The 13621-nt window shown below is 38.6% G+C and overlaps 1 protein-coding gene and 1 long non-coding RNA gene across 11 annotated transcripts in view; one reads left to right on the forward strand and one right to left on the reverse strand.

Annotated features, from left to right (window-relative positions):
* Nucleotides 1-13621, reverse strand: part of LOC130285427 (dynein axonemal heavy chain 11-like) — a 523820-nt gene that overhangs the window by 276635 nt on the left and 233564 nt on the right. For all 10 annotated transcript variants that reach the window (XR_008847325.1, XM_056536793.1, XM_056536797.1 and 7 more), the window contains 5 exons: nt 12999-13238; nt 8361-8522; nt 8019-8212; nt 5360-5522; nt 2674-2797 (listed from right to left, as the gene is read on the reverse strand). Coding sequence is in view for 9 of the 10 variants with exons in the window: in XM_056536793.1 (XP_056392768.1) it covers nt 2674-2797; nt 5360-5522; nt 8019-8212; nt 8361-8522; nt 12999-13238 (883 nt within the window). In the remaining variant the exon portion in view is untranslated. The remainder of the gene's footprint in view (nt 1-2673; nt 2798-5359; nt 5523-8018; nt 8213-8360; nt 8523-12998; nt 13239-13621) is intronic.
* The window catches only part of LOC130285428 (uncharacterized), a 37527-nt gene continuing 25553 nt past the window's right edge, over nt 1648-13621 (forward strand). The window contains exons 1-3 of the long non-coding RNA XR_008847326.1: nt 1648-1790; nt 3579-3667; nt 11626-11762. This is a non-coding gene — a long non-coding RNA (uncharacterized LOC130285428). The remainder of the gene's footprint in view (nt 1791-3578; nt 3668-11625; nt 11763-13621) is intronic.

Genomic DNA, 13621 nt, shown 5'->3' on the forward strand with positions numbered 1-13621 from the left:
CACTTCATTAGGGTCCATTATACCTATATAAATGTTACCAAATGTGCTATATAAAAACAATTGTTTAGCTATAATTCTACCAAATTTTCAGTCATTCTGCAAAACATCTCTATATCATTAGATCTATTCATGAAATTGGACAGAACTCTCTTCTAATATGAAATGCTTGGAAGTAGTTGCTTCTTTTCTTCTAATGAATTTTTACTCGCTGCATCTTTAATTGTATTTTTTTTTAAATAATGTATCAGGAAAACTGATCACAGACTTCTTGTGAAACAAGTGGAGATAAAAACCTATTTAAAAAAATAATAAATCCATAATAAACGGAATTATTGCTGATTGCAACTCATTATATTAAGCAGCTTGTTTGTCTTGTGTCACAGGGGTGACTTGACAGCGCCTATTACAAATCTGCACAAATGACCTTTCACACAAGCTGATGAAGCCTATTCAAGCCCCAATGCCCTGTGCTCATTTAAAATGTGTTATTTCTGAACTGTTTTGATCATGAATGTATTTAGATTTTTTTTCCCCTTCCTGTTTATCTCATTCCTGGTCTCCATTATTTAAAGGTGTGGGACACATTATTCTAATCTAAATATATTTAATTCCTTGTATAAAAAAAAAATAAAATTACATGCATCAAACAATCCCCTGGAAATATGATAAAAATTGCATATACTGTATATAATTTAAAAACTCATATATAGATAGTAGTTTGGAATTCTCACTAAGATATGTATAATGTAACATGGCCATGAGTTATGGGCCCACTGGGTCTCTACCCCCAGAGTATTCTCAGTTATTAGTGGCTGTTTTGTAAATGAACAGTAGACATCAAGATACAGTACAAAGGCAACAAGCAGGAATTATAGTTGGAAAGTGCTATGGTAAAAAGAGGAGGACCTTATAATAAGGGGTAGACAGCTAGAGGTCAGGGGGAGCGGCAAACAAGAAGATTATAGGAATAAGCCTGGTCAATGTAAAAGGTAACAGAAATAAACAAACCTTATCAGAGTTTGGAACTTAAAGAGGTTATCCAGGAAAAAACTTTTTTATATATATCAACTGGCTCCAGAAAGTTAAACAGATTTGTAAATTACTTCTATTAAAAAATCTTAATCCTTTCAGTACTTATGAGCTTCTGAAGTTAAGGTTGTTCTTTTCTGTCTAAGTCCTCTCTGATGACACCTGTCTCGGGAAATGCCCAGTTTAGAAGCAAATCCCTAAGCAAACCTCTTCTAAACTAGGCGTTTCCAAAGACAGGTGTCATCAGAGAGCACTTAGACAGAAAAGAACAACCTTAACTTCAGAAGCTCATAAGTACTGAAAGGATTAAGATTTTTTAATAGAAGTAATTTACAAATCTGTTTAACTTTCTGGAGCTAGTTGGTATATATGAAAAAGTTTTTTCCTGGAATACCCCTTTAAAACACCTAATTGGTTAGACAAGAAGAGATAGAGGATGGGTCCTTACAAAGACTGGGGCACTTGGGCACTGGTTAAAGGCATGAGAAATGTTCATGTTCTGCCCGTCTAAGAGGCCAAAAACGGACTTTGCCAAAACATAACCAGGATGCACCGAGTCAAATCCTTTTTCTTTGTTTCAGTGACACAACTTCAATATTTTCTTTACTCTCTCAGAACCCCTGGGGGAATTTTACAATCCAAAGGTGGCCAGACACTTTGCTGTTGGTGAACATTTATTAGAATGACTGCTATCTCTTCTGATTTGCAAATTTACATAGAATGATATGGCTTCTATCCCCTGAAGATGTTCCCCTGCCAGCGTAAGTAGTAAAGAGATTTATATATATTTTTTACACCCAAACAATGTTATAGGTTCTTCTTACTTTCCCACGAGTCATCCATTTCTAGTAGGGCGCAAGAAGTGGGGTTTAAGTTGTAGATATTAGCATATGGAATTTAGAGGGGATCCTGAACCATCAGGTAAGTAACTTGAGCCCCACTTCTTGCTCCTACTAAAGATGGGCGTAGGACATTTTCAGAAGATTTACGTAAATGTACCCATTTCTCTGCTGGGAAAGTAGAGCAGAAATAGGCACACTGATGCAGATCTTCAAGAAATATCCTATATCCTTACTGGAGTGATCTTGGACACATTACCTCTATGTTACTATGTGAATGTGTCTGTGTCCCTAATATGAAAACACAATACTAAATGTCAGAATAAGCAAGACAAAATAAGGAGGCACCTAACTAACACAGCTGAGTCTCAATGTACAATGCAATGGAAGTCTATGGAATAAAACGGTACAAAAAATGCTGAAAAAATACGGTGGTGCCTGGATGTCCAGAGTCACATAAGGCAAATAAATGAAGAGAATGAATCCGGCAACTCACCGCAACCAAAGGGGATTCATGGATGTCCGGGATGGTGCGGGAAGCTCAGAGGCGACAAACCGGTAGGTTTCGTGCAATAGCCCTTCTTCCGGCCTCCTGCTATTGCACGAAACGTACCGGTTTGTTGCCTCTGAGCTTCCCACACCATCCCGGACATCCATGGCAGCCACACCACGCTGAATCACCTTTGGTTGCGGTGAGTTGCCGGATTCATTCTCTTCGTTTATTTGCCAAAATACTCAATGTAACAAGTCAATACATTGTCTTAGCTTATTGTTTTATTAACTCAGATATAGGCATTCATTTTACCTGATGCCAGCATGTCATTGATGAGAACAAGGAATCTTTCATCAGGAATCTGGGCATCTGTGTGGAGGAAGACTGTCCCAATATTCTTTACCCCTACTTTGAAGTATAACGTGGCAATGTCACTCTACAAAAATAACAAATGTCAGCATTGTTAAAAAAAAATTAAATAGAGGAAAAGCGGCCTTTAATGTTTAAATGCCGTGATTTGTATAGATCACGGTATTTAACCAGTTAAATGATGGATACCTAAGCGATCTCCGATGCATCATTACCAGCAGATGTCTGCTGTTAATAGCAGCGTGCATCTCACGGTTATGACGCGGACCCGACCTGTGGCCCCGCATCATGTCCGCTCACCTGTCCATGACGTACATGTATGTCATGGGTTGTTAAGGGGTTAAAATGGGACATTTTATGGCTATGTTCACATCGTTTAATTTTGTCACTATTTTTATTTTACCATAGCCAGAAGTAAAAAAAAAAAATGCAAATATTTCCAACAGGCTATGCTCACTCACTATAAGGGTATGTTCACACAGTGTTAAACAATCTCCAGTATATGTTCACACATATTGTAAAAGAAGCTGCACTGAAAAAGTGACATTTCACTTATACTGAACCTAGCTTAATGGAAAAATTTGCATCTGTTTTCCTTGTTGGTTCCATTCCCAATTTAGGTTAAAAAAAATAGACCAAAATGAGGATGGAAACACACTGTGTGAACATAGCCTGATAATTTTTAGCACCCATACTGGTCAGATAACGAGGCTGGATTATAAATTTGCTACATTTTCCTTATACGCTCTCATCTATGGAGTACTTTACTCCAATATTTTGCTCCAAAAACAGCACAATGTTAAAAAATTAGACACACTCTACAATTTTTTTATTATGTTTGTGTTTAGTTTCAACAGTTATTGTGCAGTAAAGCAAAACAGTCAACTACACAGTCAAGTTGAGGATTAAAAACGGTCTAGTAAGAAAGTTTGAATGGGTAAGTTGGGTACCATGGCAACCACTGTATCCCCTCCGTCAGCGAGAGCAGACCTTTGCGCAATTAAGGATGAGTTAAGAAATTGGTTTGTTTTCTATAATTGTGGCAGCGCTTCTTCTACATTGACCTGCAAGTTGTTTCGCAAAAAAACAATATTTGTAAATGTATAATTAAGCAAGGAATTAGTTTGAGGCATTGTTTACCCAGGAGAAGTCTCATTGGCACCACTATAATTGTGCTGAAGTGCTGGAAATTGCATTGTTTACATAGAACATAATGAGAAGAAAGCCTGCTCACTGTTTGGTACTAGGGGAGTCTTACAAAGTACCATTTACTGGTCCACAGAATGATGGTTGGTAATTATTCATCCTTGTCCATGTTTTAAAGTATCAGTTGCATGACAAGAGAATTATTAGTTATACAGAAAAAAGATTTAATCCTGAAAAAAAGGAGGCTATGTTCACACTTAGTATTTTGGTCAGGATTTTGCACAGTATTTTTAAACCAAAAACAGGAGTGGAACCGACATAGAAAATGGTTACAATCTTACTATTTCTAAAAATTCCATTCCCATGTCAAAAGGTTAAAGGGGTATTCCAGGCCAAAACTTTTATTATATATATCAACTGGCTCTGGAAAGTTAAACAGATTTGTAAATTACTTCTATTAAAAAATCTTAATCCTTCCAATAGTTATTAGCTTCTGAAGTTGAGTTGTTGTTTTCTGTCTAACTGCTCTCTGATGACTCACGTCCCGGGAGCTGTGCAGTTCCTATGGGGATATTCTCCCATCATGCACAGCTCCCGGGACATGACATCATCATTGAGCAGTTAGACAGAAAACTTCAGAAGCTAATAACTATTGGAAGGATAAAGATTTTTTAATAGAAGTAATTTACAAATCTGTTTAACTTTCAGGAGCCAGTTGATATATATATATATATATATATATATATATATAAAGGTTTTGCCTGGAATACCCAGGTACAGAGTAACTCAGGTGTATCCCTGAAAGCGTCCCACGGGTATCAGACACTAGTAAGGAATCTGCACTATCCAAATCTTCCATTCTTCCCCCAACTCTTCCATTCTATGGTTGTGGTTCAAGTATTCCAAACTCCACCCTATAAGGCGTCACTGTGGATGTCCCGTGCCTCGGGTGGTTATGGGGCACCAAAATGGAGCTTCGCTTGTGTAGGTAGAAATTCTTGCACCGGCCCTGATCTCATGTACTCTATCTGGACATCTGTCCCACTAAGAAAGTATCTTAAAGTGCTGTTCTTCTGTCCTAAAGGAAATAGAAATCTGGGAAAGAAATCTAAGTCTTTTATTAATGATCCTTGAAGTAGATCTTTCACCAATGGTAAAGAGACCAAGGGACAATTGCCTAAATTTACTATTGGTGTAGGTATTTTCCCTATTCTGATTTTATCTGACTGGATTTTTTCCACAGGATTTACTCATTTGGTGCAAGTCTCGGGAAAATTGTGGCACACAGATAAAAAGTTGCGCATTGCACTCAAATCAGGTTTAAACAGCTCATTAGCAAAAAATCATAACACAAAAAAAACAAAAAAAACTTCAAGTTATTTTCCCTAGCTACACAAACTTAAAAATAGAAATAATAATTTTGCATTACATTAAGTTAATTGTGATTCCGCTGTCATAATTGAGAGATCTTGTAAAATCTTACCCGGAGATCACTGATGCTATATCCTTTACGAAGGGTGATTTGGAAAACTTCAAGTGAACTGAGGAAGGCTGCCAAGCGACACAAGCTTTGCTTACCACTACCCCCTACTCCAATAAGTAGTGCATTTCCATATGGGAACTCTAAAATCCGACTTATGCGGCAGCTAAAATATAAATCAAAGGAAAAAAACATTGATTATTAAATGGATTTATGTAACACTAGCTGAGTATCTGTTGTTTCCTGATCTTCCTACCTAAACCTAGTGGGAGACAAAAAGCAACAATAATGCTCTTGTACTCATATCCCATACTCATAACCCGACATCATATGCTGTCCTCATATCCCATCCTTATATACCAACCTCATATCCTGTCCTCATATGGCATCCTTATACCCCATCCTCATATCGTATCCTCATATCCTGACCTCATATCCTGACCTCATATCTCGTCCTCATATGGCATCCTCATATCCCATTCTCATATCCTGACCTCATATCTCGTCCTCATATGGCATCCTCATATCCCATTCTCATATCCTGACCTCATATCCCGTCCTCATATGGCATCCTCATATCCATTCTTATATCCTGACCTCATATCCCGTCCTCATATGGTATCCTCATATCCCATTCTCATATCCTGACCTCATATCCCGTCCTCATATGGCATCCTCATATCCTGACCTCATATCCTGACCTCATATCCCGTCCTCATATGGCATCCTCATATCCTGACCTCATATCCCGTCCTCCACACTAACTATTCCCTGCACCTGCCTGTCGGACAGGTAAATCATGCTTTAACTTAATATTGGTCTGCTGGCAGGATGACGAAAAGTCCCGGGAAATCTCTGGAGCTCTCTAGAGTAACATGATCAGGAGATGTACCAGAAATCTCATAGACCTACATGGGACTTTAGATGACACCATTCAAGCCTCCATTCTTGGACCTGAAGAGAGTTTTGCCTCATCCCTGGAAGAACAGAATCCTCTATTTACATGCCATGCTTTCTTTATTTCTAATATCGAGAGATGACGGTGGCCTGCTGCAGACCACAGATGGATTGTGCTACAGAAAATCTTGATGTGGACCCGTGGTCTCCAAATTGTGGACCTCCAGTTTTTGTAAAAAACTACAACTTCCAGCAATCCCCGACAGCTAAGGGCTGTCTGGACATGCTGGGAGTTGTAGTTTTGCAACATCTGGAGGTCCGCAGTTTGGAGACCACTGATGTAGACCCAGCCAGAGATTTCCTTATAAACATTCAGTTCATAACTTGTCAATAACCCTTTGATTTTCTCGCTTGTTCTTGATGGAGCCACTTAACCACAATAACAAACAACATATGTTCGATTTTATATTAAATTTTTTTGTAAATAAATATCGGACTAGAATTGTAATCCAAATGATCATAATTCAAGAAAAATCAATGATAGGGGTTATAGCCGAGTGAATTCAGAGCATTCATAATCGATTATCTGGGTTTCAGCTGTTAAACTCTATGATGCATGTACCGGTAGTTATTGGGTGCACATAGAATAGCTTCTTATATTGGAAAGAGAAATGTTAATACACTGTCATTCGTTAGTTAAAACATATCAAGGTACAAAAATATAGATTTTTAAAAATAATTTTAACTAACTGTAGTATAGTACAATGGACCGATTCTAATGTTATACTGAGCAGAAGAGGCAGCTGCCTTGGTTGCAACAAAACTATGGACTTTAACTACAGGGCAACAATAACAATTTTAGACCATGCTTTATAGATCATGGGGTCACCTTCTATAAGGCCGATGTGCTCCACCAGTACTTCTACACTGGCACTGCAAAATTAAAACTTCTTATAAAAAAAAATACATATGCCTAAAATTGCCCTTTTCTGACCCCTATGACTTTTTTATTTTTACCATCTATGGGGCTGTTTTTATCAGTAACATTTTGGTTTAGATGGACTTTTTGATAACTCTTAATAATTTTATTAAAAATTAAAATAGAAAATCAGTAATTTTGGCATTTTGTTAATTTTTCATTCATTCTTACACCATTCACTGTGCAGGATTATTAACATTATACTTTTTTAATAGTTTGGACAATTTCATTTTTTGTTTAAAAAAAATGGGCAAAAGGAGGAATTAATTAATCTTTATTAGGGGAGTGTTCTTTTTTTTATTAAAAAAAAACAACTTTTTTTTATTCATTCAATTATTCATTCATTCATTTATTTATTTACAATTTTAGGCACTTCTAGGGGATTTTCATAAGCAATCATAAGATTGCTTATACTGTTCAATCTGTGCTCTGCTAAAAGAGGCTGTGTTCACATGGGACTTTTAGTTAGTGGTATTGCTGCAAATTACCTACGCACATTTACCTCTATTTTTCCATTATTTTAATAGTAGAATCTTCACTATGATTTAAAAAAAATAGTTGTAAAATTGCAGTGGTGGTACTTCTAATCAAACACCTTGTGTGAACAAAGCCTTAGGAAGACTCTGTTAGCCTATTTACTGTGCCAGGTAAATTCCCCAAACAATAAGACCCCCCTGAACCATCCATTCCCAAACATAACAGTAACTGTTCTTAAATTTTAAGTGTACATATTTGTGTCCAAAGTCCAAAATTCAGAAAAAACTCTCATTTCACAAAACAACTCACATGTGTTGGATAGCTTCTTCAAACAGAACCAGGTTCATCGCAGCGTGAATTTCATTATAGTGTTCCAAAGCATCTGACAGAATTCTTGTCAGCTTCTCCCAGTCAGATATTGGAAAATAACGTGGTTCTCCAACACCATGAGCAAAATGGCAATAAACTAATGGCTTAGTGATAAATACGTGCTCATCCACACCCTACAGGGTATATAACAACATAAAGGTATTCTAAGTGAATAGTTGATAAAGATTTTGAATTAAGGTTATTCTAATACCATAATTATAATTATTGGCACATTAGAATACAATATACAAAATTTTGGACGCAGTCATTAAGGTGGCATACCTCAAAAAATCTTTTTGCTGTGTCAATGAGTACTTTCTTAAAATGCTCTATATCCTTTTCTTCCATGAGCTTATCGGAGTACACTCTGCTTGATTCATGAAGCCACAAGTGGACCAAATCGTTGGAGAAACGAATGCACTCGGGTGATGCAAAAAGCATTCCCTGTATAACAGAGCATAAGACACAATTACAGAAATTATTTTAGTTAAAGACCTTACCTTTATCTTATCAGTAACATTCAACATACAGGGACAGGTAGGAAAAGTGGAAAGGCTATAGTAAAGTTCCAGATACATGTTGAGATGCAGTAAAATTAAAGTGAAAATCTAATCGCAATGTTGCACTATATAAAAAATATATTGCTTAAGGGCACACTGGCAACATCACATTTCACTAAAACAGAATGGTAAAAGTTAGTTATAAACATTTAAAACATGACGTTAAAATAGTATTGCACTTAAATGGTGGGACAATGGTGGGGGTTTATAGTCCAATGTTTGTAATAGGATATGTCCAATAAACAGTTTCTTGTGCAAAGGCAGTCTTGGACCAGACGCGTTTCGGGGAGCAGTGTCCCCTTTTTCAATGGTGGATATGAGTGCATATCCACCATTGAAAAAGGGGACGCTGCTCCCCGAAACGCGTCTGGTCCAAGACTGCCTTTGCACAAGAAGTTGGGACTATTTGGATTATTTTTCCACCACTATTGGTCTTTTACTGCCCTCTCAGCTTCTCCCTCCCAGCTTCCCTTTCTTACTTTTGGGAAACAATTTTAAAAGCATCTTTTAAATCATCCTATTTAATTGCTATTAAAACTTGGTAGCATTGTTAGTTTTTAGACTCTTATGGTCCACACCCCAGATTTTTTGTCTCTTTCTTTCTATGTCTAAACACCCAGTAAACTACTAGCTCCACAGAAAGGAGAGGACCATGGGTATATCATTAAGATTGAGCATGGTAGTTAATTAGTGTATACAATTTACCTGAAGATTTATTTGATAAAATCTGTGGTGAACTGGGCTGCTCCCGATTTTGGGCTGATTTTTCCCTGAATCTATTATTTAAAGGGGTACTCCACTGGCCAGCTTTCCGGCTGCGCTCGGAACACTATGTGCGCACTGGGGGAATTCTGCCATCCCCCCTTCATGACGTCAGGCCACTACCCCTCAACACAAGTCTATGGAAGGGGGCATGAAGGTTGTTATGCACTTTCCCATAGACTTCTATTAACCCCTTAATGACCAAGCCCATTTTCACCTCAAGGACCAGGCCAATTTTATTTTTGCGTTTTCGTTTTTCCCTCCTCGCCTTCTAAAATCCATAACTCCTTTATATTTCCATGTACAGACCCATATAAGAGCTTGTTTTTTGCGTGATCAATTGTACTTTGTAATGAAACCTCTCATTGTACCATAAAATGTACGGCAAACCCCCCAAAAAATTTTTAGGGAGGAAATTTTAATGAAAACCAAAATTTTGCACATTTTGGAGAGTTTTGTTTTCACACTGTACACTTTACGGTAAAAATTACATGTGTTCTTTATTCTGTGTGTCAATACAATTAAAATGATACCCATGGCTAGATACTTTTATATTTTTGTACCGCTTGAAAAAAAATCTAAAACTTTTTGTACAAAATCAGTAATCTAAAATCGCCCTATTTTGACCACCTATAACTTTTTTTTTTCCGTATATAGGGTGGTATGAGGGCTCATTTTTTGCGCCGTCATCTGTACTTTTTTTAGATACCACATTTGCATATACAAAACTTTTAGATCATTTTTTATAATTTTTTATTTAAAATAGGTGACAAAAAAGCAGCATTTTTGGACTTTTTAAAAATTTTTACGTTTACACCATTCACCGAACGGGATCATTAACATTATATTTTGATAGTTCAGACATTTACGCACGCGGCAATACCAAATATGTTTATTTTTTTTTTAATTTATGCTTTTTGGGGGTAAAATGGGGAAAACGGACAATTTTCATTTTTATTGAGGGAGGGGATTTTTTATTTTTTTTTACTTTTTATCTTTACATTTTTCAACTTTTTTTTTTTTACACTTTTTATGTCCCCATAGGGGACTATCTATAGCAATCGTTTGATTGCTAATACTGTGCAGTGCTATGCATAGGACACAGCAATGCTCAGTATTATCGGTGATCTTCTGCTCTGGTCTGCTCGATCGCAGACCAGAGCAGAAGACCCCGGGAGACAGCCGGAGCTAGGTAAGGGGACCTCCGGCTGTCATGCTGGATGATCGCATTGCCGCGGCAGCGCTGTGGGCGATCCGATCATCCAATCAAAGTGCCGCAAATCTGTATTGATCACGGCATCAGAGGGGTTAATGACGGACATCCGCGCGATCACGGATGTCGGCCATTACGGGCGGGTCCCCGGCTGCTGCTAGCAGCCGGAACCTGCCGTGTATGACGCGAGCACCCTTCCGATGCTCGCGCTCATACACAGGATGTAAATGTACGTCCTGGTGCGTCAAACCAGGACGTACATTTACTTCCGTGGTCATTAAGGGGTTAAGGGCATGGCCTGATGTCATGAGGGGGTATGGCCGACCCCCGCAGCACGTGGACAGCATTCGGAACTAAAGTTCAGACTACGGAATTTCCGCCTGCAATTTCGCTTTGAAATTGCAGGCGGAAATTCCGCTTACTAAAATGTATAGTGTAGTGACTGGTTTTCCGTTCACAAATTCACACTTCGGAATTTGTGAAGCAGAATTTGTGAATGGAAAATCCGCTTGGAAATTTCCGCCTGAAGAAAGGCGTTGCTCTTTCTTCAGTCGGAAATCTGCGCGGAACACATTGCAGTCTATTGGAGACTGCAGTGTCCGCGCGGTCCTAGCGCCGACTGATTCAGTCAGCGCTGGCCGCACTCGGAATCTCCGGGCGGAAATTTCCTGCCCAGAGATTCCGTAGTCTGAACCTAGCCTAAATGTTCTGAAGGCAACCGGAAGGCTGGCCAGCGGAGTACCCCTTTAAAGGTGAATAATGTAATACCACTTCTTTCCTGCAGAGTGCCTCTGTGTGAAAAGTGAGCAGTAGTCCACAGCTTTCCTCAACAAATATCGGTTTACCAAAAAATGCAACGCCGTTTCGGAGAATATTGTTCTCCCTCCTCAGGGATCCCTGAGGAATTAGAACGATATTCTCCGAAAAGCCGTTGGATTTTTTTTGTCCCAACTATCTCTTTGTAGTGACGTCACTCAAAGCTACGGAACTTACTATCATCTTCCCTCTGCAGCACACAGGTAGAGACGCCGCCGGCTGGGGCAGATCTCCCTGCAAACTGCACGGATTACTATACAGTCCAGTATCATCGTCAGAAACATTGCGGATACTGGAGGAATAGGATCGGACCAGAAATACACATCGATAAAGGTAAAATATCTTCCTATATATATTCAAAAACTTGGTTAAGGTGAGACAAGTACATCTCGCTCTGTAACATAGAGGCACAGTTGTGCACACACTACTGTGCGCACTCATGCACATACGTATATCAGACAGCAGAACAATTTGTAAGACCTCTACTAGCGCTTCTGCCGGTCAAATAACTTTGTTTTGTATCTATCATTATAATGGTTATACAGGGATCCATTAGATCGGCAATATATGCTGCTGTGGGGCACAAACATTTTTCCATAGCGCCAAGTTGTTGAGTATTAATTTTTATATAATAAAGTATTGAGATGAACTTTTGTTATTGACCAAATACTTATTTTTCACCATAATTTGCTAATAAATGCTTTAAAAATCAGACAATGTGATTTTATGAATTTTTTTTCTCATTATGTCTCTCATAGTTGAGGTATACCTAGGATGGAAATTACAGGCCTCTCTCATCTTTTTAAGTGGGAAAACTTGCACAATTGGTGGCTGACTAAATACTTTTTTGCCCCACTGTAGGTATCAGTATCTGGTTTCAATTACAAAAAATGTAGTTGAAGCATTCCTGTCACCCATTCTTAACATCTTCTCACAACATCAATATGATCCAAGTGGTCTACTCAGGGGTCAAGTCCTGGAAAAAGAAAGTGTGGTAACTCTTTGACATAAGGGCTGGTCCTTCAGGACTCCTGCTAAAGTTCATGCACTGCTGTGGAAAAAGTGCATGAATTCAGTTCCCACATGTTCCTGCAGGACTTGAGCCCTGGGTCTACTGTATTTTACCTTCATTATACTGTATAATTCTACCTGCAATAATGTTTTTCCTTACCTTACACCATTTCAAGTCAATGGAACATTTACTAAGCAGGGGCTATATGCTACACTTATATAGTGATATCTGTCCATGATGTATATGATACTACAGACATATTATTGTTCTAGTTAGTTCTTGTTAGTTGTCTCTGCCTGAGAAACAAGATGATCTATTAAAGGGGTACTCCACTGGCCAGCGTTCGCCACTCCCCCTCCCATAGACTTGCATTGAGGGGACAGGTGTGACGTCACGAGGGGGTTGTGGCCAACCCCTGCAGCGTGTGCACAGTGTTCAGAATTAAATGTTACGAACACTGACCAGTGGAGTACCCCTTTAAGAGATGTACTATTTATTTAATGCCATTGGTTGTGGTCTCTTATTGTGTCACAAAAATTTTTAAGAATTATTGTTACCTGAAAGACCTGGGTTAAATCCCTCAGATTAAATATGTAATGGAATCTTATCGCAGTTGGGAGAAAATTCTGGGTCATCTTGTGGTGCAGACAAATGGCAGCTTGTATAAGAGTGGACACGGACTTGACCACGCTGTAACTGAAGCCTCCATGCTGGAAATGAGCACTGATAATCCTGCTGTAGATGGTGTTTAAAGCTTCTGTACCCGGAAAGTGCACAGCGAACACAGAGAAGTGTCTCTGAAAGGTTAAACATAAAGAGTTATTGTTCGGTTCGTAGAGCTCCTGTTATAATGGCCGGGATGTTGCCCATGCAATCCTCTAACCAGCATAGGCAAAATAAAAAGGTATGAACAAAAGGGACTACTCAAATTTGGTCACCGGGTTTCCAAGTGGCACAATTGGTTACTAGGGGAACCCTTGGCAGCCACTCTTGGGGATCTAGAAAGAACAGTTCTTGGACTAGTAAGGAGAACATTGAAAAATCTGTATGAATTATTTAGATATCATACCATGCTAATAAATAAGGATAGACTGGAAATTTGTGAATAAGGGCAGTGCCCAAGGTCCCCAAAGTATTAAGCAAATCATGGCTATAGTGGTTGTTAAGAGGACTGGAGTCC

The sequence above is a fragment of the Hyla sarda genome, chromosome 8, assembly GCF_029499605.1.
Source record: "Hyla sarda isolate aHylSar1 chromosome 8, aHylSar1.hap1, whole genome shotgun sequence".
Lineage (NCBI taxonomy): Eukaryota > Metazoa > Chordata > Amphibia > Anura > Hylidae > Hyla > Hyla sarda.